The sequence below is a fragment of the Canis lupus genome, chromosome 5, assembly GCF_003254725.2.
Source record: "Canis lupus dingo isolate Sandy chromosome 5, ASM325472v2, whole genome shotgun sequence".
In the NCBI taxonomy this organism is placed as follows: Eukaryota; Metazoa; Chordata; class Mammalia; order Carnivora; family Canidae; genus Canis; species Canis lupus.
The window spans coordinates 29,325,669-29,348,617 of record NC_064247.1 but is presented as its reverse complement, the minus strand read 5'-3'; the positions used below and the strand labels follow the sequence as shown (position 1 = coordinate 29,348,617).

General features: G+C 43.1%; 2 protein-coding genes across 3 annotated transcripts; one reads left to right on the top strand and one right to left on the bottom strand.

Moving 5' to 3' along the window:
- Positions 1-627: 627 nt before the first annotated feature.
- BIRC2 (baculoviral IAP repeat containing 2) lies at positions 628-21,244 on the top strand. 2 transcript variants are annotated; one of them, XM_025465725.3, is made up of 9 exons: positions 629-786; positions 1,726-3,828; positions 3,920-4,019; positions 8,347-8,425; positions 9,221-9,269; positions 17,690-17,932; positions 19,730-19,984; positions 20,280-20,321; positions 20,427-21,244. In XM_025465725.3, exons 2-9 carry the CDS (start codon positions 2,937-2,939, stop codon positions 20,618-20,620), a joined length of 1,854 nt encoding a protein of 617 aa, XP_025321510.1. In that variant the 5' UTR covers positions 629-786; positions 1,726-2,936; the 3' UTR covers positions 20,621-21,244. The 2 variants fall into 2 exon arrangements, with proteins under 2 accessions (XP_035572132.1, XP_025321510.1); XM_035716239.2 differs by lacking the exon at positions 19,730-19,984 and having other exon boundaries at positions 628-786.
- Positions 665-2,204, bottom strand: LOC112671469 (proline-rich protein 2-like). The gene is made up of 2 exons (XM_025465763.1): positions 2,150-2,204; positions 665-1,533 (listed from the first exon to the last, which is right to left on the bottom strand). The coding sequence occupies exons 1-2, from the start codon at positions 2,202-2,204 to the stop codon at positions 665-667; spliced, it is 924 nt and encodes a 307-aa protein (XP_025321548.1).
- Positions 21,245-22,949: the final 1,705 nt, after the last annotated feature.

Sequence of the window (22,949 nt, the reverse complement as noted above, 5' to 3'; positions counted from 1 at the left end):
CCGCAGCTGTCAGCCGGGGCGAGGCCCTCGGTGGGAGGCCGGCCGGCGGGCGGAGCCCCAGGGGTGCAGGTTCCTGAAGTTCCCCAGGCTGCCTCACCGAGTGGCTCCGACACGACTGCCCCGGGGGCTGCCCCGGGGAGGCAGCATCGCGCCCCCAGGCCCCAGCCCGCAGCCTCGGGGCCAGGACCCTCCCCTCGCGCTGTCCCTGCCCTAGGACGGAAACTGACAGCTTATGAAGATAGTGACACACTGCACGACCGACCGTACAGGACACAGGATTCGCAGGCGACTACGCAGTCCAGTCCGTAACCCCTCTTTGACGAGCGTCCAGGGGCTCTCCCGGCCCCGCCCCCAGGGCCAGAGGGCGCGCAGGCCGCGCGACCTTCGCGTGCAGGCGCCACGGCGCAGGCGCGGACGCCGACGCCAGTGCCGCCCCGGGGGGACTCCGCGCGGCGGGGCGTTTCCGCCGGCTTCCGGGCCGCAGGACTCCGAGTCCGGCGCGTGCCCCGCGCCGCCGGAGGGCGACAGGCGCGGAGGGAGAAAGGAAGCCGCAGGGCCCGCCACAGCGCCCGCCCCTGGGCGGCCCCGCCCGCAGGAGGAGGCCGTGGCGCTGCGCTCTGACGCGGCCCGCGGCGCCCTGTCGCGGCAGTGACGTTAGCGTGCGTCAGCGCGGGCCCCGCCTGGGCGGGGGCTGGGGAGCCTCGTTGACGGGGGGCGCCGCCGGCCGGGCTCGCGGGAGGACGCCGGGCCGCCGACAGGCTTCCGCGCCTGCTGCGCCGGGCCGCGGTGAGTGCGGCCCCCTGCGGGCCGGGTCGGGGCCTGTCGGGGCGCGGGCGTGTCTGAGGGAGGGCGGGAGGGAGGCCGGGGCAGCCCGCGGTCCTTCGGCCGGGCGCGGGGGTGGCGGCGGGCGCTCCCGGCTCCGCGTCCGCGGGAATTCCTCGCCCTCGGACCCCCGGCGACGGCGGGAGTGCGGGCCGAGCTGTGGCGGCGTCCGCGCCGGGGAGCAGGGGCCCGGGCCCGGGGAAGGGCCGGGCCGCCTTTTTTTCCGCTTTCGCTCTGCGCGGCGGGCTGGAGAGAGCGGGGCCTCTGCGCGGTCCGGGGTTCTCCTGCGGCCGCGGGCGATGCACTTCCCTCCCGGTCCCTGCGCTGCTTCCTGCCGGCCGCGGTCCGCGGGGTGCGGCTGCTCCTCCCCGCACTGCTCGAGGGGCTCCCCCAGCCGCTGCTCCCGCCCCGCTCCGGGTTCTTCCCCGGCACCGCCCCTCGCACCGCTCCCGGCACCGCTCCCGGCACCGCTCCGGGGCTCCCGCACATCACTCCTCCCGCACCGGCCCCCACCGGCTCCAGGTGCTCCCTCGATATCACTCACCCGCTCACCCCCGCACCGCTCCTCCCCACTCGGGGTGCTCTCCCCGCACCACACCCCCACCGCGCCAGGGACTCCCCTCAGGCTGTTGACCTTGTCCCGGGGCAGGGGGACCAGGAACAAAGCGCTGACAAATCCCTGTGTCTTGGAGGTGGTTCGCTCTTGAAAAACTGTGGTGCCAAGGGCCGTTTCTGCATTTGTTTTACTTCCAGTTAGACAATCTCGGTGACAAGTTTCTGGACTTGAGGTGTGTTACCTACACGGTAGAGCATTTTTAGACTGTAGTGAACACTTGGAAGTGTGAGTTCTCTTTACTGTGAAAATACAGTTTTTTAAAACAGCTTTTGTTTTTCTCTTTTCAGATTAACAGAGGGTCCACTTTGAAGAGTCCACTTTTTCCCCTCTGATTTCTTTCCTCGGCAGAAATAAACCCCGTTATGGAGAACCAGAAGCTTTCTAAAGGGATATAGCTTGAATTTTATGGAGTGTAATTTTGTGTATGAATTATAAAGTATCAAGGGTTTTCATAAGGAAGGCGCTAGTAGGATTAATTACTGGTCCATTGTGTAGAGACAGGTTTATAATATATTGTTATACGTGTGTGATAACACTAGATAACACCAGAAAGAGTAAGCTGTGTCTTGATAAGTTGATTAATCTTTACAAAATGAATGATGTTATAGAAACATGATTTTTAAGTGAAAGATAGGTTGTTTGATTTTTAAATGCAGTGTTAAAGTTCCTGTTGTGGAAATTTTATGGTTAAGTAGTTGATGGAGAAAATACCTTCAGTTGACCAAGTGTAGTTGATATGCAGAGTGAGGAAGAAACAAATCGTCATGCTGTAGGAAATGGAAACAAGTACAGACAAAGGTGGAAGAGTTAGCAGTTAGCTTTAAGCAAAATTCGTATGACATCATACATGCTAAAACAGGCAAGGTTAGGTCTGGAAAGCTGGTGAGTGTTGATACCCTCACATAAATACTGTGGTGATAACCTATGTGAAATTAGCCTTTAGATATTGTGACCATATGAAGAGTTTAATTCTTGTTTGCTGGAATAAAGCCAAGAGTTTTAAAAATATATTGAGGTGCTTGGAAGAGACCTGCGTATACTTTTTCCCACTTGAAGCATAATTGTGATTGGCTTAATAAACAGGTTTTGGAACTTGTAACTAAAAACATATTAACGGTATAATTTAGGTACCTTATTTAGAATTTTGGGAACATCAACCTTCTGAAGAATCAGGCAGTTTTAACATATTTCCATAAGTGTGCCAATATCTTCTCAGGTCTTTATGTTGATATTACACCAAATAATGAGCAGTTAGCACTTGTTACATAAGAGTTAATCTGAAATAGTGCTAAGTAGTATCCTGGTAATTTAATATCCTGGATTCCAGGTATTATCTCACCTCAGTGTAAACTCTGGCATAAATCCCATAAAGAAGGTGTAGTGAGTTTTACAGAAGTAGGAGCCTGTCATTTGATTCTTTTATATGATAAAAACTAATTTTTTGTGAAGATAGAAGTTTCATGTGAAGGTTTTTAGCCATCAAAAAGTAACATCACTCATGCACAAAACTACTTCCCAAAGACTTGTCCCAGGTTCATATCAGAGGATTAAGAGGACAATGGAGGATAGCACCATCTTACGAAACCAGACAATTGGCAACAAACAAAAAATAAAATATGACTTTTCGTGTGAACTCTATAGAATGTCTACATACTCCACATTCCCGGCGGGTGTTCCCGTCTCAGAGAGGAGCCTGGCCCGCGCAGGCTTCTATTACACGGGTGTGAATGACAAGGTCAAATGCTTCTGCTGTGGCCTGATGCTGGACAACTGGAAGCCTGGAGACAATCCTGTTGAAAAGCATAAACAGCTCTATCCAAGCTGTAGTTTTATTCACAGTCTGGTTTCTCTCACCAGCCGGGATTCCACCTCTAAGAACATTTCTGCAATGAGAAACAGTTTTACACATTCGATATCTCCCACTTTGGAACATGGCTCATTTAGTGGTTCTCATTCCAACCTCGCAGCAAACCCTGTGAGTTCCAGAGCAGGTGAAGACTTCTCCCCACTGAGCACTAACCCCTACAGTTACGCCATGAGCACCGAGGAAGCCAGATTTCTTACTTATCACATGTGGCCGCTAACCTTTCTGTCCCCGTCAGACTTGGCAAGGGCAGGCTTTTATTATATAGGACCTGGAGATAAGGTGGCCTGCTTTGCCTGCGGTGGGACCCTGAGTAACTGGGAACCAAAGGATGACGCGATGTCCGAACACCGGAGACATTTCCCCAACTGCCCGTTTTTGGAAAATTCTCTGGAGACCCTGAGATTTAGCATTTCAAATTTGAGCATGCAGACCCATGCGGCCCGGTTGAGAACTTTCGTGTACTGGCCATCTAGTGTCCCCGTGCGGCCTGAGCAGCTCGCAAGTGCTGGATTCTATTACGTGGGTAAGAAACTAAGGTGTAGTGTATGATTTATCAGGTTCGCTTTGTTGAACATATCAGAACATGTATTTCAGTTCAGTCTTGTTTTCTTTAGGTCGCAATGATGATGTCAAATGCTTTTGCTGTGACGGTGGACTGCGGTGTTGGGAGTCTGGAGATGACCCATGGGTGGAGCACGCCAAGTGGTTTCCCAGGTAATTGCTTTGAAAGGTATTTCCACACAAAACTGCTTTCCAAAAGTAGGTCTGCTTGCAGGGTTCATGTTTACATCTCTGTGTAGCAAAGATGCTTTTATGCCTGTGGGGACTTGGTCTTTTAAAACACCAAATCTGGGGCATCTGGCTGGCTCAGTCGGAGGAGATTGTGACTCTTGCTCTCGGGGTTGTGAGTTTGAACCCCACATTGGGTGTAGAGGTTATTCTTTAAGATAAAAACTGAAAAAAAACACTGAATTTTTATTTTGATAAAAATGTTTTAGTATTCTCTTTTCTTTTGTAAGCTGTGTATTCAGGATATAATTTAATTTATTTATTTTTAAGATTTATTTATTTGAGAGAGAGAGCACTAGATGGGGCGGGGACAAGCAGACTTGATGTGGAGCTGGATCTCAGGACCCCGAGATCGTGACCTGATCACAGTCAGATACATAACTGACTGAGCCACCCAGGTGCCCCTAATTTAATTTATTGATATTCATTTACAATTATGGCCATATGTTTTATCTGTAGGGTTCCCCTTTTGCCTTAAAGAAATTGTAAGGATTACAAAGGTGTGTAAAATAACATGAAAGAACATACATTGGAGGGCAGCCTGGGTAGCTCGGCGGTTTAGTGCCCCCTTCAGCCCAGGGTGTGATCTTGCAGACCGGGATCGGGTCTCAGGTCAGGCTCCCTGCATTGAGCCTGCTCTTCCCTCTGCCTGTGTCTCTGCCTCTCTCTCTCTGTCTCTCTCTCTCTCTCTGTCTGTCTCGCATGAATAAATAAATAAATCTTAAAAAGAAAAAAGTACATTGGAAAAAAGGGAAGAGGAGAAAAAGCGACATAAAATGATCTAGGAAAAGGCAAATACAAAAATGCATATAATGAAAGCTGATTAAGTCTGATTATAATTATAAGTTATTTTTTCTGTGCAGTTAATCTGGTGATTGTCACTCATCTTTTCTTAGTCACTGTGTCTCTAGCAGTAGGTCCTGTTTTCCACTGTACCCCACAAAGAATTGAGAGGCAGTATTGTTTGTGGAAGTAGAATTAGAAATTCATTTTTGAGAAGCTTTGTGAACTTGGACATGTCATGTGACCCATTTGAAACTCTGTCCTCCTTTGTATAGTGAGGGGGTTAGACTAGGTAATTTTTTAAATTGTGGTAAAAAATACCTAACAAAATTTACCGTTTTAACCATTTTTAAATTTCTCCTTCTGTATGTACTTCTCTGCATTCACATTGTTCCTCAGTCATCACCACCAGACTTTCCTGTCATCCCAAGCATAGCTTGTACTCCTCACACGGCTCCCCGTCACCCCCACAGCCATGGTTCTTCTGCATTTCACCAGGTGCCTCATAGGAGTGCAGTTGAGCAGGACAATGTCCTGACCTGAGTGCCTTTCATAAGAATGAGGAATCTCTTGAACACCTTCAGGAAATTAAAACATCCTTTTGTCTTTTTTTTTTTTTTTATGATTTAAGATAAAGGAACTTGAAGTAAGAACTATTTTATTATGAGTCAGTACATTGTTAAAAGTTGTGTTTTGGAACGCCTGGGTGGCTCAGCGGTTGAGCATCTGCCTTTGGCTCAGGGCGTGGTCCTGCGGTCCTGGGGTCCTGGGATTGAGTCCCACCCACATCAGGCTCCCTGCATGGATCCTGCTTTTCCCTCTACCTGTGTCTCTGCCTTTCTCTCTCTCTCTCTCTCTCTCTTTCTCTCTGTCTCTCATGAATAAATAAGTAAAATCTTTAAAAAAAAAAAGTTGGGTTTTAAAATTTTATCTTTAATATTCATAACCTAACACGGTAAAATCTGACGTTCTAATTCTCAAAAGTGAAGTTGTGTTTAAATTATTTAGGAAAAGTGTTTTATTATCAGAATTTTAAATGACCATTATGCTTGGCTTTATGGGATTGTACATATAATTTGAAACTTAATAACTATTAAAAAGACAAAAATAGCTTTCCAATTCTGGTGTTTGATTTACTTCATTTTGCGCTTTATAAAACAAAACAAAATCTTGGTTTATTCATGTAATTTGTGTTTTGTTTTAGATAGTTAAGGGAAAAAGGCTTAGGGTGCTTTGTGTAAAGACTTCAGAAAACAGCAAATTTCAATTATGGATAACTTTAAATCTCAGTAAATGGAAAACAAAAATGGATCACGGTTATCACTATTTTGTAACAGTTCACTTGTCACATATTTGAGTCCCTGGTGGATGATAGTTCTGCTACTGCAGCTGTAGCAGCGATGAAAACAAAATCTCTTTTTTTTCTTTAAAGATTTTATTTATTTATTCATGAGAGACACAGAAAGAGAGGCAGAGACACAGATGGAGAAGCAGGCTCCATGCAAGGAGCCTGATATGGGACTCAATCCTGAGAATCCAGGATCATGCCCTGAGCCAAAGGCAGATGCTCAATCACTGAGCCACCCAGGCATCCCAAAATCTCTGTCCTTAGTGACCTTGTTAGAAAAGGGGGCAGATCTGTGAGCCAGGGTTCATTATACTTGCTGCTTTAATCATTATGTATGTAAATTAATCAGTCCTGGTAGAAAAATAACTTAAAACTATAGGATAATAGAGAACATTGTGGGAACTATCGGTCTTATCTCTGTGACAGACTTAAGTCTTGAGTGTGCTTAAATGATCTCTGCTAATTCTACCCAGTAACCAGTTGAAGGACATTTGGGTTGTTTCCAGTTTGGAGTAATAAGCAGCAAAGCGTCTGTCAATATTAATAAACATCCATGGGCATGTGTTTTCATTTTGCTTGGGTGAATCTCTAGGCTTGGGATTTGTGGGTTGTATGGGAAGTTTTCCTTAGGGCTGCTGTGTTGTTTAAGTGGCTGCGCTGATTTGGATTCCTCCCAGAGGTGTGTGAGACCTCCAGGTGTTCCACAGTAGTTACTGTAATTGGTATCACCATCCTGGTGGGTGTATCATGATCTTTCTCTGAGGTTTTAATTAGCATTTCCTTAATGATGAATGACGGTGAGCTAATTTGCCTTCTGCATATCTTCTGCCCGTTTTAAAGTTTTTTTTTTAATTACTAAGTTTTGAGAGTTCTTAATGCATTTTGGGTAAAAGTTTTTATTAGGTATGTTTTGCCAACTTTCCATGTGTGGCTTGTCTTTTCATGGTTTTAGCAGTAGCTTTTGAGGATGTCATTTTATCAGTTTTATCTTGTATGGATTATGCTTTTGGTCTCTTAGCTAGGAAATCTTAACTGGCCCAAGGACAAAAAGATTTTCTACTGTCTTCTAGAAGTTGCATCGTGTTAGATTTAACATCTCGGTCTCTGATTTATTCCTAGTGAATTTTTGCATGCAGTGTAACATAGGTGGAGGCTCGTTGTTTTTCTGGGTGGGTGCTGGACTGTTTACTGAGAGACACTGATGGGGTAAAATGGAAGTAGCTGTAGGTGAGCTGCTTGGAAGGCTTTTGAGCAGCTCTAGGAGTTTGTGAACCAGTTTTTGGGAAACACCATCATATTGTATATAGATATGTTTCGGGGAGAAGGTTTGTGCTTCACAGTTAATGGAAGAGTGGACCCCTGAGAAAGATTAGCAATTGTTGTGAAAGATCATGTTTTAGGAATATTAATTACAGCTTCTGAAACTATGTGAAACCCCAAAAGTTAATTGCCCAGGACAGCATTTTTCAAGTCTTAGCTTGTGCCCCTTTGAGGGCTAAACCCTTTTATTGTTAAGTGTTTATGTGATAGGGATCCCTGGGTGGCGCAGTGGTTTAGCGCCTGCCTTTGGCCCAGGGCGCGATCCTGGAGACCCCGGATCGAATCCCACATCGGGCTCCCGGTGCATGGAGCCTGCTTCTCCCTCTGCCTATGTCTCTGCCTCTCTCTCTCTCTCTGTGTGACTATCATAAATAAATAAAAATTAAAAAAAAAAAAGTGTTTATGTGATAAGTAGAAAATAACACAATGTGTCACAATAGAGTAGTGTTTCACAAGGAGCCTTTTTTCCTGCTTGATAGGCTGTGATGTAAAATGTTTATATTGTAGGGTGCAATCAGAGAGTTTGAAAGCCACTTTTCTAGAAGATTAGGTCATATTTTTTGGTATAGAACACTTTTTAAAAGTAACTTTTGTCTTTAAAATTATTTTTAAAAGATTTTTATTTATTCATGAGAGACAGAGAGAGAGAGAGAGGCAGAGACACAGGCAGAGGGAGAAGCTTGCTCCACGCAGGGAGCCTGACATTGGACTCGATCCTGGGACTCCAGGATCACTCCCTGAGCCAAAGGCAGGCGCTAAACCACTGAGCTACCCAGTGATCCCAACTTTTGTCTTTTATAGGTGTGAGTTCTTGATACGCATGAAAGGGCAGGAATTTGTGGATGAGATTCAAGCTCGATACCCTCACCTTCTTGAGCAGGTAAGTTTTTATATTTGGCAATGCTGAATTCTCTTGAATAATAATGACAAAGAATATTATTAAGAGTAATATTTACATTTGTTATTGATTATGGTTAATTGCATTATACCCAATTAATGACACCTTAATTTTTATTTTTGTTACTACTTTACTTGTTCAGGGCTTTTTAAAAATTTTTGGGGGGTGCCTGGGTGGCTTAGTTGAGCATCTGACTCTTGGTTTTAGCTCAGGTTATGATCTCAGAGTTGTGGGATTGAACCAGTGTTCCTGCACTCAGCAGGAAGTCTGTTTAGGATTCTCTGTCTCCCTCTGCCCCTCCTCCTGCTCATGCTTGATCACTCTCTTTCTAAAATAAATAAATCTTTAAAAAAAAAAAAAGATTTGCTTTTAAGTTTCTGAAAAATCAATCTCCCACTGTACAAATTTGTGGTGGGATTGGAGGAGGATCTGTAGTGCCTCCTCTGTCTTTTGCAGGAAGAAAAAAAAGCAACTTGTTAAGAATTGGGAACCTGAGAGTGATCTAGCTGAAATATCTTTTAAGTGGAATGAGAAACCATGAATATTTTTTCCTCCTTTCCTGAAACTAAGAAATGCTTGAACTATAATTTGGAAGTAGGTAAAGTTTAAGGGGATTTTTATGATGATTAAAGTAAAACAGAGCAAAATAAGTATATAAATTACCTAGTTTTCCGAAGTGTGTGTACATTACTTAAGGTAAACTTATCTTATTGTTGTTCTGTTTAAGGTTGTTTGAGATTTTTTATTTTACCTCTTAATTTTTCTCCTGTTCCATAGCTTTTGTCAACATCAGATACTCCTGGAGATGAAAATGCTGATCCACCAAGTATGTATGGAAATATTCCAGATATAGAATGGGAATTTTTATAAGAATGTTAAACACAGAAGTATATAAATAGAGCTATGTTTTGAGTCCTGAGGACATAGAAAAAAGTGCTGAGAAGTTAACTAATAAATATTATGTATCTGCTAAGATTCATGACATTTTTAGAGTATTTTAGCAAGTATACTAATCTTTGTTCTTAAAGTTGCTTCCAACTGGGGACACAGAACATATGCAGAAGAGAACCATCACAGATTAGCTCAAAGAATACCACATGAGAAGTGTAAATAATAAGCGCTCCAAGGAAGAAAAGTTTGCTATAAGCTAGTATGTTTGGAAAGGGCCAGTTGATATATGATTTAAGAATTGGTCTAGATACTAGGTATTTATTAGGTGTGTGGTATTTATTTATTTATTTATTTATTTATTATCTTATTTATTATCTTATTTATTCATGAGAGAGACAGAGAGGCAGAGACACAGGCAGAGGGAAAAGCATGCTCTATGCAAGGAGCCTGATGTGGGACTTGATCCTGGGACCCCAGGATCATGCCCTGAGTCAAAGGCAGATGCTCAACCAGTGAGCCACCCAGGCGTCCCAAGTGTGTAGTATTTTAGTTGTAAGGACAGGAAATAGATCTGATAAGAGCTTAGTATTGGTCATATCTGGCATTAAGTTCATGTATGTAATTTACATATGTTAGGGTGTCCAAAATAATGAAGATAACCATGTACTATTTCTTAGCACATACCAGGACTCAAGAGGGTTGTTGAGGATTTGGAATCAGTACTTAACCACCTCCTGTATATTGGAACTGGGAAAGATAGCAGGGCTGACTGTTCTTGCTTTAAATTTATAACTATAGCTTCCTTACCACCCTGCTACCCTTTGCAGCTCCCTAATAAAATGACTTTAATATTCTCTCTCTGTAAGTTTCTACACTCTATTCCCTAATTTACCCACAGCTCATAATCTTGTGTCACCAAGGAAATAAACATGATCAAAAGAGAACTACTACCATTTCTTCCCAGCCAAGCCACCAGTCTGAGATGTATCTTTAACACTCTCCTTCATGTTCTTTCTATGAAGGAACTGAGGCCAACTCTTCTTGTCCTTTGTCATCCAAATCTCAAACCTACTAACTAGTTCTACTAGTTAAGAACTTTGCTTTGCCAGTGATCTTCCCCTTCTATCTCATAGCATCAATTTTTCTATCTTCAAGATATATATAAACTTAATGTATCATAACCAGTTCTAAGAAGACTTTTCCTAAGATGACATCTAGCTGACATCATTTTCTAGCTGTAGTCTTGCTTCACTGCCCTTCACAACAAAATGTGTAGAAAGATTTATCTGTGCTTACTCTGCTCTTTTCCATTCTTCTTGAACTTACTCTACTGCAGACTACTCTTGTCAGGGTCACCAAGAACCACCGTCTTTGTAAATCTACCACTTGACCTGTTACCAGCATTTGAAAGAGTCGAGTGCTTCATCCCTTTCTCCCCCAGCTTTGTCGGGATAGGATTCACATATGACACTATCTAAGTTTAAGGTAAAAAGTGGCATGGCTGATACACATACATTGCTAAATGATTACCACAGTAACATTAATGCATCAGTCCCCTCACATAGTTTTTTTTGTGTGGTAAGAGTATTTAAGATTTATTCTTTTAGTAGCTTCCAAGTATGTAACATAGTATTGTCAACTGTAGGCAGTACACTTTGTATTAGATTCTCAGAACTTACTCATCTGATAAAGTCCATCCATATTATTGCAGATGGCAAGGTTTCCTTCTTTTTTATGGGTAAATAATACTCTACTGCATATATTACCACATTTTCTTTATTCAGACGTGCTGATGAACACTTAGAGGTTGTACTCATGTGTTGGCTGTTGTGAATCATGCTGCAATGAATGTGGGAGTGCAGGTAAATTTTTCAGAAAGTGATTTTGTTTCCATGTGATAAATACACAGAAGTGGGATTGCTAGATCATAGGGAAATTCTATTTTTTTTTCTTTTTTTAAAGATTTTAAAATTTGTTTTAGAGAGTGGGAGAGCGTGCTCACAAGTGGGAGGAATTACAGAAGAGAGGGAGAGGCAGAGAATCTCAAGCACACTCTTGCTGAGTGCAGGAGATCTCACGATCTCTGCATCGTGACTCCTGCATGGTGACCGAGCTGAAACTAAGAGTCAGATGCTCAACTGACTAGGTACCCTGGGAAGTCCTACTTTTAATGTTTTGAGGAATCTCCATACTGTTTTCCACAGTAGCTGTACTAGTTTACATTTCCACCAGCAGTGTAAGAGCATTCACCCTTTCTCCACATCCTCACTGACACTTATTTATCAGGTGGTTGATTTTAGCCATTCTTACAGGTCTGAGGTGATATCTCATTGTTTTGATTTGCATCTCCCTCATGGTGAGTGATATTGAACATGTTTTCATGTGTTTTTTGGCCATCTGGATGTCTTCTTTGGGAAAATGTTATTCATGTCTTCTGCCTATTGCTTAATTGGGTTATTGGTTTTTTGAGAGTTGAGTTTTAGAAGTTCTTTATATATTTTAGATATTAACTCTTTATCAGATAAGTCATTTGCAAATTATGTCCTCTTTAGACTTCTTGCTGTTCTTTCTGCAGCTCCTGTAGGTATAAGGTTATTAGGTTGTGTATTTGAGATTTTTCTTGCTTCATGAGGAAGGCCTGTATTGCTATATACTGCCCTCTTAGGACTGCCTTTGCTGCATACCAAAGGTTTTAGACCACTGTGTATTCATTTTCATTTGTTTCTGTGTAGTCTTTTATTTCTTCTTTGATTTCCTGATTGACCCGTTCTTTCCTTAGTAGCATGTTGTTTAACGTCACTGTACTTGTAGTCTTTCAAAATTTTTTCTTATGGTTGACTTCAAGTTTCTTCGTGTTGTGGTCTGATAATAGGCAGGGTATGATCTCAGTCTTTTTATACTTGTTGAGGGCTGGTTTGTGACCAGCCCTCAATATATGATCTATTCTGGAGAATGTCCCATGTGCACTTGAGAAGAAAGTGTATTCTGCTTTAAGATGAAATGCTGTCTTGGGACACCTGGGTGGCTCAGTGGTTGAAAGTTTGCCTTCGGCTTAGGGCGTGATCCTGGAGTCCTGGGATCAAATCCCACATCCAGCTCCCTGCATGGAGCCTGCTTCTCCCTCTGCCTGTGTCTCTCTGCCTCTTCTCTCTCTGTGTCTCTCATGAATAAATAAATAAAATCTTTAAAAAAAAAAATGCTTGCAATGTGTGTAAGTCCATCTGGTCTCGTGTGTCGTTCAAAGCCTTTGTTTCCTCATTGATTTTCTGCTTAGATGACCTGCCCATTGCTGTGAGTGGGGATTAAAGCTGTTACTCTTTAAAAAAAAAAAAAAAAAAAAAGGCTCTTCCTCTTACTGTATTGTTATCAGTGAGTTTTTTTGTTTGTTATGACTTGTTTTATGTATTCTGGTGCTCCTAAGTTGGGGGCATAAATATTTATAATTGTGAGATCTTGTTGGATAGAACCATTAATAATGATGTAGTGACTTTATCTCTTGTTACAGTCTTTGGTTTAAAATCTGGTTTGTCTGATGTAAGTATGGCAACTCTGGCTTTCTTTTGATATCCATTTGTGTGATAGTTGGTTTTCCATCCCCTTACTTTCAATCTGTGGGTGTCTTTATGTCTAAAAGATGTCCTTGGTAGGCTGCATATAGATGGATCTTGATTTTTTTCTTTTAAATCCATTTTGACACCCTGTATCTTTTGACTGGGAGTGTCCATTTATATTCAGAGTAATTATTGATGGATGTGTGTTTATTGCCATTGTATTACTTGTTTTTTCTTTATTCCTGGAGATTTTCTCTGATCCTTTCTTGTCTTTGTTACTTGGTCTCTCCTTTTCCACTCACAGAGTGCTCTATAGTATTTCTTGCAGGGCCTGTGTAGTGGTCATGAACTTCTTTCGTTTTGTTTGTCTGGGAAACTCTCCTACCCTGAATGACACCCTTGCTGGGTGGAGTATGCTTGGCTGCAGATTTTGCCCATATGCATGTTGAATATCCCCTACCACTCCCTTCTGGCCCGCCAGGTGTCTGTGGGGAGATCTGTGGCTTGCCATGTGGATCTTCCCTTCTAGGTTAGGGACTTCTTTTGTCCTACTGCTTTGAAGGTTTTTTTCTTTGTCACTATAGTTTGCAAATTTAATTACAATATGTCTTGGTGTTGGCCTGCTTCTGTTGATTTTGGAGTTCTCTGCCTCCTGAATCTGGATGCCTGTTTCCTTCCCCAGATTAGGGAAATTTCCAGCTGTTATTTCCTTAGATAAACCTTCTGCTCCCTTTCCTCTTTTTTCTGGGACTCCTATCATACTAATGCTGTGATGTTTGATGGAGTCACTTGAGTTTCCTAAACATATTCTCGTGTTCCATGATTATTCTCCTTTATTCAGTGTCATTATTTTCTATTGCTTTGTCTTCTAATTTTTTTTTTTAAATTTTATGATAGTCACAGAGAGAGAGAGAGAGAGGGGCAGAGACACAGGCAGAGGGAGAAGCAGGCTCCATGCACTGGGAGCCCGACGTGGGACTCGATCCGGAGTCTCCAGGATCGCGCCCTGGGCCAAAGGCAGGCGCCAAACCGCTGCGCCACCCAGGGATCCCTGCTTTGTCTTCTAGATCACTAATTCATTCCTCTGCTTCTTCCAGCCTGTTGTGCATTGCATTGAGCCTGTTTCCATTATCAGTTATTGCATTCTTCATGTCTGACTCATGCTGTTGTATTACTTTATCTCTGCAGTAAGGGCCTCCCTGAAGTCTTCCATTCCTTTCTCAAGTCCAGTGAAGATCCTTATAATCATTGCTTTAAATTCTCCATCAGGCATGTTTGCTTAGATCTCTGGCTGTGGCCTTACTTGTTCTTTGATTTGAGAGAAATTTCTCTGTCTTGGCATTTTTGTCTGTCTCTGCCTTCCCTGTGTTAGAAAAGCCTGTTCTATTGCCCATTCCCAAGAGTAATGGTCTAATGAAGAAGAGGTCGTGCGGTGCCCAGGGCCTAGCATTCAGGGAGTGAGACGTCTCGGGTATGTGCTCCATGCACTCTGCTGCTGTGTTCTGGCTGCTTAATCCTTCAGGCTGGTCATTTGCAGGGCTCTGCTTGCCCGCTGTGGGCAGTGTTTGGTCCCTGGCCTGAATGTGGCGACTTGTAACGAGGTGTGCCCTGCTCTGCTTGTAAAATGAGACCTGACCCTAACTCCACCGGAACTGAGAGCCTGCAGAACTCCCCTGTGGAGAGGTGTGGTGTGGGCAAGGGTTTCTGTTTGTCATCGGGGTAAAGGACCTGCTGCTCTGGGACTGGGGCAAGCCTGACTGAGAAAGGCCTTACCGGCAGAGTGCAGGGGTGTGGGACCTGGTGAGAGCAGGTTAGGCAGCCAGTGTGGGTGCTGCGCTGTTTACCACAGGTGGCTCCTTGATGATGCTGAGGGGCGGGGAGAGGGAAATGGGGCCAGCCGGCTCCTTTGTACCTGGAGAGGCATCCTGTGAGAACTGCCTCTCCAAGAAGAGCAATAATTTCCCCCATCTGCTCCAGGCGTTTTTCAGGGTTTTCAGATCACTGTTTGTGTGCTGCCTGCCTCCTCTCCAGTGGTAGGGCAGTGCCCCCCAGGCTGTACCCCATCCAAGCCTGCTGACCTTTAAAACTCCTTGTGTTAATCCCAGCTGGTTGCAAGAACTCCAGAAATTCAGCCGCTCTCATTTTCCCAGAAGGTGACTTTGGGGAAGCATTCTCCTTGTGGGTTCCCGTGCTCCTCTCTCTCCCCCTTCTTTGCAACCAGGGCTCCCTATCCCCCTCCCCACAGCCCGTTTCTCCCCCAACCCACATCTTCACACTTCCTACCTTCTTCAGTGTAGTTACTTCTCTCCCTTTAGTGGTGGAGTTTGTTCTGTCAGTCTTCAGGTTGATTTCTGGGGTATTTAGGCTGATGTGATGGCTATTTAGTTAAGTTTGAGGGAGAAGATGAGTCTGATGGGTCCCTTGGTTAGCAGGACGGGCCGTGGAGCGTGGCTAAGAGCATCTGGAACTGAGGGCCATTGGAGGTTCTCCAGCCCAGATTGAGGTCTGCACAGCTGGCTGTGGAGGCACAGGTGGACGTGTCCTCTGCTAGGTTCCTTGATGGGCAGGACTGCTTCCTGATTGAGTTTGGAGAGGCTGGAGCTGTAGGTGTGGACATGAGGGACCCAGGGCTAAGAGGGCCCTTTGAGGAGCTCCAGGTGTGCCCTGGGGAGTGTTACTTCCTGGATCCCTGTGCTAGCGGTTCTGTTTGCAGATTGCAGTGGAGATAGGTTGGTCCTTTCAAGATTCTACATTCTGACTGGATTTGGGGGATTTACCTCGAGTGGTTCCTGGACTGTGGCTGGATCCAGCTCACAGGTATGTCTATGTGCCAGAGCACAGGTAGGCGTGGGTCCCCCTCATTCTTTTGTGTAGGGTGCTGGTGACAGGATCAAGCCAAAAGGGCTTGTGGCCAAGTCCTGAGGATATGGGGCTGTTCATGGGTCTGTGGCCAGGCCCAGGGTTGGTGAGTCAGCCCTTTGAGTGCAGGCCTGTCTCGTTGAAACAGTTCTCCTTGGTATTGGGTTCCATTGGGGTTTCATAATCTTCTACCTATATCTCAAAGCTTTCACAAAAGCACTGTTGTTTGTAGGTGGATTCTAAATTGCTGTTGCGTTAGAATGCAGCGGGAGACGTCTCATTTGGTAGTCTTGCCAACATTACTCTCTTGCATCCATTTTAAGACCCCTTCTTTGCTTGGCTTCCCGGACACAATATTCTTGGTTTTTCTCTATTTCTCTGGTTAATCATGAATAATCTCCTTTGGTGGCTCCTTTTTCAAACCATAAATGATGGAGTTCTTCTCAGCACTTAGCCCAGATTTATTTCTTCATTTCCTAAGCTCCAGGCTGGCATGTCCAACTTTGTGTTTAAATCTTTACTTGACTATAACGGGTGTTTCAGAGTTAATATGAACAAAGCAGACCTCTTCTCCTGTCTTTGCTCCCTCAGACGTGTTTCTTGTCTGGTCTGCCCATTTCAGTTTGTGGTACCCACCTACTGAGGTCAGAAAGTTGACTCAAGTTGGGTGTCACCCGAGCTCCTCTTTGTGTGTTCCATCTGTTGGCTGTCCTTTCATCCCTGCCTTCCTCACATGCCTGAATCTGCGTGCCTCTCTCCATGTCCATCTGGCACTGTCAGGCTAGTGCAACTGCCATCACTGTCGTGCTTTCCTGGCGGGTCTCCTCATTCCATCTTAGCTCATTAAAGTTTATCACAGAGCTGCCAGAATCATCATCTGAGAAAACAAATCCGGTCTTAACATCCTTCACTTAAGATGTATAGAAAACATTCTAGTACATGTAGAGTAAAAGATAAGCTGGCGAGGCTTTACTATGCGATCTGGGGATCATCCTCATCTCTGAGTGCCTTTCACCATTGTGTCTCTAGTTCTTGAATGTGTCAGGATTTCTTTGAGATACTCCCATAACTCCTCTTTATTCATTCACATGCTTGTTCTGATGTTGCCACTTCAGACTGGCTGTGTGTGTGTGTGTGTGTGTGTGTGTGTGTGTGACCGACCACCTGCGGGCGGCTTTGGAGAGACATGATTATTAGAACACTTTGCCAGCAGGTGGCTGTCATGCATCATGTAGAATGATGTTTTCTTGTCATTTCCACCAAAGTGTCAAGTTGGTCAGTGCTGACCCTGTTTCTAGGAAGTGCTTCCCTGCTCCACCATGTCAGTTGTTTTCTTCCCTCCTGGGTTATTTTAATCACTTTTCACAGCTTGATTTTCTTTATATCATGGTCTGAAATCAAATGACTTCTTTAGTCATATTTTTATGTCGTTAGACATATTTTGCATGAACTAGTCTTAACTCTCCTTACATCTATGTTACTCTCGGATTCATCTGTCCACCTCTCTAGATCTCATGTATCCTGGCAAGTCCAGACTCTGACGCCACCTTTAATGAAGTCTTTGTTGGTTTCCCTGCTTTCTTGTAGCATTCCTACAGTTGTGTAGCATATTGGTTCCTGAAAATGACCATATGTTGGAATCATTTCAGAAATTAAAAAAAAAAAACATGGATTCCTAAGCCCTGTGCTTTGAGTCGCTCATTAAGTAGGTTCCAGGGTGTAGTGTGGGAAGTGGAATTTTAAAAAAGGATAGCATATTCTTACATTCTTATTTGATCCTCTTGCATTCATACTTTTGTTGGAATTATAGGTAATTGGTGCATAAAGCTTATGTGCCATACCAGGATATGAGCAGCAGGAGAGGAAAGATTGTGCCATAGTCATCATTTTTCTCTGTAGTTTTACATTTGTGGGATTTAACATTGGTACATGTCTTTTCAAATAGTTGTCCATTTTGGACCTGGAGAAAACCATTCAGAAGACACAGTCATGATGAACACCCCGGTGGTGAAGGCCGCCTTGGAGATGGGCTTCAGTAGGATCCTGGTGAGGCAGACCGTGCAGAGTAAGATCCTGAGCACTGGGGAGAACTACAGAACAGTTAATGAGATTGTGTTAGCACTTCTTAATGCTGAAGATGAGACCCGGGAGGAAGAGAAGGAAAGACAAACTGAAGAAATGGCATCAGGTACTTGGGAATGTTAATTACCCGTCCTATTTCCGTGAGGGTCACAGGACTGGATGACCCGTTGCAGGAGCACCAGCATCTGTCCACTAACTCCTGGCAGCAGTGCCAGGAGCCTCCGACACACATCCCCTTCTGCACTGTGGGCAGTGCTCAGACTGGACTGTAGCTTTCTAGAATATGTTTATTTTCCAACAAGATCTGTGATTTATGCCAGTCCGGATTTTAGCCTAACTTCTTGAAGTATATTGCTTTTCTTCTCCTATGTAACAAATTTAAATTGTTATATATGAGAAGAAAGGAAGACTTTAAAATTGAATGGAGGTCTTCTTTCAGTGTTTTAAAAAATTTCCTTGAAAAAAAAAATAAATAAATAAAAAATTTCCTTGAAATCTTATCCTTACCATGGTGTTTGACTCCCTGATCCTTGCTAAGTGGTCCTTATACAAAAATGGAACTGGTGGTGAAGTCCTAGGGCTTGAAAACCCCCTGCCCAGCCCAGAGACAGTGGGGAGCCAATCAGGGAGCTGATTGTGGTGTTCATGCAGGTCGTGCTAAGCTTTAGACTTCCTAAATAAGTCTCTTAAGAAATCATTCCTTCAGCAAATACAAATGGAGCGTGAACACCTGTCAGATACTGTGCTGTAGTGGTAACTATGGTGCTTACCTGTGGGGATTGTGGATGAGGTGTGGAGTCTAGTACACAAAAGAACCAGCAGAGGTGAGGGGTGCGTAGACAGTGTGGATTGGGAGTTCAGGCTGGAAGACATTTTGTGTTGAACCTGGTAAGTAATGATAGAAATGGTTTAAGAGAACCTCATTGTGTGGTCGTGTAGAAAAATGCAAAGTCTGATTTTGATATTGAAACAGATTCGTGTTTTAATCCTGGCTCTGTCAGAAGAAAACAGGTTCTATGAAGGTTGCGGTTCTATGAAGTGGAGATCATAGTACAAATTGCACAAGGTTACTGTGAGAATTAAATAAGTTGCAAACAAAACATTTTAGCATAGTGCAAGACCTGAAAACATTTTTTTGTTAAGTAGATTGATGTAGGAAGTGACAGGGCTGAGGGCACAGGGCCAGGAAGCAGCCTGGCTGGCATGGGATCCTAGGCCTGTCCTGGCGGGATGAGTACCACTACTGTCCTCCCCTCCTCTTGAAGTGGTGAAGCCCAGGGTGAAAAGGACACTCATCCAGGGCACTGGTTCTGCAACGGATTCTTTCTCTGACTTTGGGGAGGTCACTCATCTTCTGAGTTTCTTTTCCTCCATATTTGAGAATGAGAAGTAGTCTTACCTGCTTGTTTAATTGACAGGATCTTTTGTATCAAATAAGGGAGTTTATACGAAAGCCCTTATAAAACTAAAGTGGTATGATGCAAATAGAAGTCAGTATTATTAATTTCATAGGGGAGAAAGTACAGAGGTGGAAGGTTTTTACTGGTATTTATTTATCTATTTGTTTATTTATTTATTTTTACTGGTCTTTAAAATTCTCTGCTTTCTTTCTATGGAATAGCAGGGTTCTAAGACATGTAAATATCTCCACTTTTAGAAGTGACAAAAACAGAGACCCTGTGTGTTGTGTGTACTATATGATATGCTTTAGCTGAATCTTCCAGAAGTTTTCTAAATGATAGACATTAAATTTAAGTGCAAACAAGTAATTTTGTGCTTTTTCAAGCACCTATTTATTTAGTGTCTAAATTGTTGGTAGGTTTGGTTGTTAGTGACTATGTGAGTATCGTTGGAGCACTTTAAGATCTAATGGATTTTTTTTTCTTCTTTCTTTTAAATGAAGATGATTTGTCATTAATTCGGAGGAATAGAATGGCTCTTTTTCAACAGTTGACTTGTGTGCTTCCTATCCTGGATAATCTTTTAAAGGCCAATGTAATTAATAAACAGGAACATGATATCATTAAACAAAAAACACAGATACCTTTGCAAGCGAGAGAACTGATTGATACTGTCTTAGTTAAAGGAAACTCTGCTGCCAACATCTTCAAAAGTTGTTTAAAAGAAATCGACTCTACATTATATAAGAACTTATTTGGTGAGTTTTTGGTAAAATTATTTCAGAAATCTTTGAGATTATGTTCATGTTGATGTTTGACAAACAAGGTAAATCTGGTTAGCAAACTATAGTCCGTCTGTACATTTAACTAGTCCTAAAAAAGGGAAGTCATCTTATTGCCCAGTTAGTATGACCGTGTAATCCCTGATCTGTAGGTAGCATCTGTGGTGTTCAGCAGATAGCAGGTGAAAAGAAAATGAATAGAAGGTGAAGCAGTCTTATATTTGATAGAATATGGTAGAAAATAACTTTTTGTGTATTTTTCTTTCCTCAGTGGACAAGAACATGAAGTATATTCCAACAGAAGATGTTTCAGGTAAAACAAAACTAAGATTTAAGAACAACAGGAAATATTACCCTTTTTTTTTTAATGGGAGTTAAAATAGAAACTGAATTTCACTGAAGTTTGTTCTCCCCATAGGTCTGTCGCTGGAGGAGCAGTTGAGGAGGTTGCAAGAAGAGAGAACGTGTAAAGTGTGCATGGACAAAGAAGTGTCCATCGTGTTCATTCCTTGTGGTCACCTGGTGGTGTGCCAGGAATGCGCCCCTTCTCTAAGAAAGTGTCCTATCTGCAGGGGTATAATTAAGGGTACTGTTCGTACCTTTCTCTCATAAAAGTCAGCTATATGTTAGCTTCTCTATAAAAGTCTTTAGGATATTGTTGAACCTTTGAAGCCATCTGAAGTATAAAAAGTTATTGGTTCTTTAATTGTGACAATTGTGTTGTATTCTGCTTTGCTATGAGTGATCTTGTTTCTAAACCATAGTATCCTATGTCCTATTTAACCCTTGTTTCTATGAAAGAGAAGACTGACTTGGGTTTGTCAAGCTGTGTTAGTGTGCGAGTGCCAATACAGGAGGAGCCCCAGCTCCCTGCATGTCACGTCCCAAGTGCCTGGGCTTGGTGTTGTTTCTGGAAGCTTGGAGTATGACTTGAGAGTGCAGTTGACAAAAGCTGGACACCAGGAACTCTGGGTCACAGTGCCAAATTCTCTGGGATATTTCCACTTGTGTTTTAAAGTAAAGAGTTTTTTCTTACTGGTAAATAAGCTTTTCTCTAATTTGTGAGAAACATCTCAATAAAGTTCTTTTAAGAGACTGTACCATCAAACTTTTTTTTCCTGACTCAAAGTATTTTCTCCATGCCTTAAATGAGTTCATGGTCTTAAGTGCAGTGTCTGTCCATTATAAGCCCTCAGATGTTAGCTGCTAAATAAAAAATGGAATTCATGAAACAAATTACTGAGAAGTGTTCTTGAATAACGTGATTTATTAAATTGTTTTAGATGACGCGATACCTGTCTAGTTGCTTTGTGCGTTGTAATTAAAATCCATTTTAAAAATTAGGTAAATCTGCATTGGGATTTAAAAAAAAGAGTGCAGTGGTTTTTATGCATTGATGTTGGTGGGAAGAGAAGGTGGGTTACGGCTAACTGGTCAGTGTCTCCTTGGGCCCGAGCATCCCTGCCTTTACCAGATCTGGGTCCATGGCAGACTTCTGAGGCCCAGTAGAAAGAGCAAATAGTACAAACTCCATGTGTCTTCATATCCTGAAACTCCTTTAGGTCCCATTATATAGAGAAGACATCGGGAAGAGTGGAGATTTCTGCATTGTCCAGGCTGTTTCCAGCACGACCTTGTGTTGGTGGGAGGTATCTCCCTGCCGTTAGAGATGAAATTCAGAGAGGGTGTTAAATCATCTTAGGAACTGTTTTCTTTTTGATTGATAGCTACTATATATTGAGGATCCACTGTGGTTATGGGCTACACTGTGCCCCCAGATCTGTGTGTTGAGGTCCTGATCTCCTGAGTACCTTAGAGTGTGACTGTATTTCTAGATAGGGCCTTTGAAGAGGCAATTAAAGCAAAAGGAGGTTCTCTAAGTCCAAATGTAAGAGGACTGGTGTCTCTCTAAGGAGAGATGAGCTCATAGACACACCCAGAGGGAGGACCTGTGAAGATGCCAGAGGGAGATGGGCATCAGGCTGCAGTGAGAAGCCTCAGAAGAAACCGTATGCCCCAGCATCTTCATCTCAGCGCTTAACTTCCAGCCACCAGAAATAGAAAATAAATTGCTGCTTAAGTCAGCCTGTGCTTTGTTATGGCAGCCCTAACAGCCCCCAGGTGCTAGCTGCTTGAAGCACATTACCCCGATCCTTTCAACGATGACGAAGTAACATCAGAACTTGGGTCTACCCAACTCCTTAGCTGGTTGGACATGCTGTTCCAGTAAGCTGTATTAATATTTCTAAAAATCGCATGGGCTGTCATCCAGCTTAAGAACAATAATTATCTTAATTTTGCTTATTTGAAAGTTAACCTTATTAGGCTTTGTTCAGCCTAGTCAGTTTTCATAATGTGTAAGAATTTCTGTGTTTTTTACATTCTGTGAAAATATTGCATGGAATCTTAAGTATGGCAATGTAATTAAATTTTATCCCCTTGCCGAGTCCTGTCTGCCTAGATCAGAGATTAGGGTTTCAGTCTCTTGTTCTTTTTGCTCTAATAATGAGAATCTGTTGCAAGAGGTATTTGTGGTGTTGAACCAATGGGCGAATGTCAGATGCACTGTTAGGTGTATTTATTGTGTTGTTTAATCCTTAAGACCCTAGGATTGGTGTTACTTGTGTTTTGTAAATGTGCAGATTTAGGCTGAGTGACAGGATGTAGGTTGCTGGAGATCTAGGTGTGGCGGTCTAGGAGTAGTATGGTTGGACCTCAGACAACATGGAGTTGAACAGTGTGGGGTCACTATACTTGGATTTTTAAACTAAATATATGAGGAAATTTGAGATTTGTGACAGTTTGAAAAAACAAACTGTGTAGTCTAGAAATACCAAAAAAGAAATTAAGAAAAAGGTGATATTTTAGTGATACAGGGTATAGTAGTAGATATGTAAAATGATGTGTTAAGTGATATCAGTGAGACTTCTGGTTGGCAGTT

Bases quoted from the DNA above. Each gene is read 5' to 3' on its own strand.
- LOC112671469 (XM_025465763.1), bottom strand. From the start codon at position 2,204: ATGACGATTTGTTTCTTCCTCACTCTGCATATCAACTACACTTGGTCA. The intron at 1,534-2,149 runs GTATTTTCTCCA...TTGGCACCACAG, and splicing joins CTACACTTGGTCAACTGAAG to TTTTTCAAGAGCGAACCACC.
- BIRC2 (XM_025465725.3), top strand. From the start codon at position 2,937: ATGCACAAAACTACTTCCCAAAGACTTGTCCCAGGTTCATATCAGAGG. The intron at 3,829-3,919 runs GTAAGAAACTAA...TGTTTTCTTTAG, and splicing joins TGCTGGATTCTATTACGTGG to GTCGCAATGATGATGTCAAA. The intron at 20,322-20,426 runs GTAAAACAAAAC...TTCTCCCCATAG, and splicing joins TCCAACAGAAGATGTTTCAG to GTCTGTCGCTGGAGGAGCAG.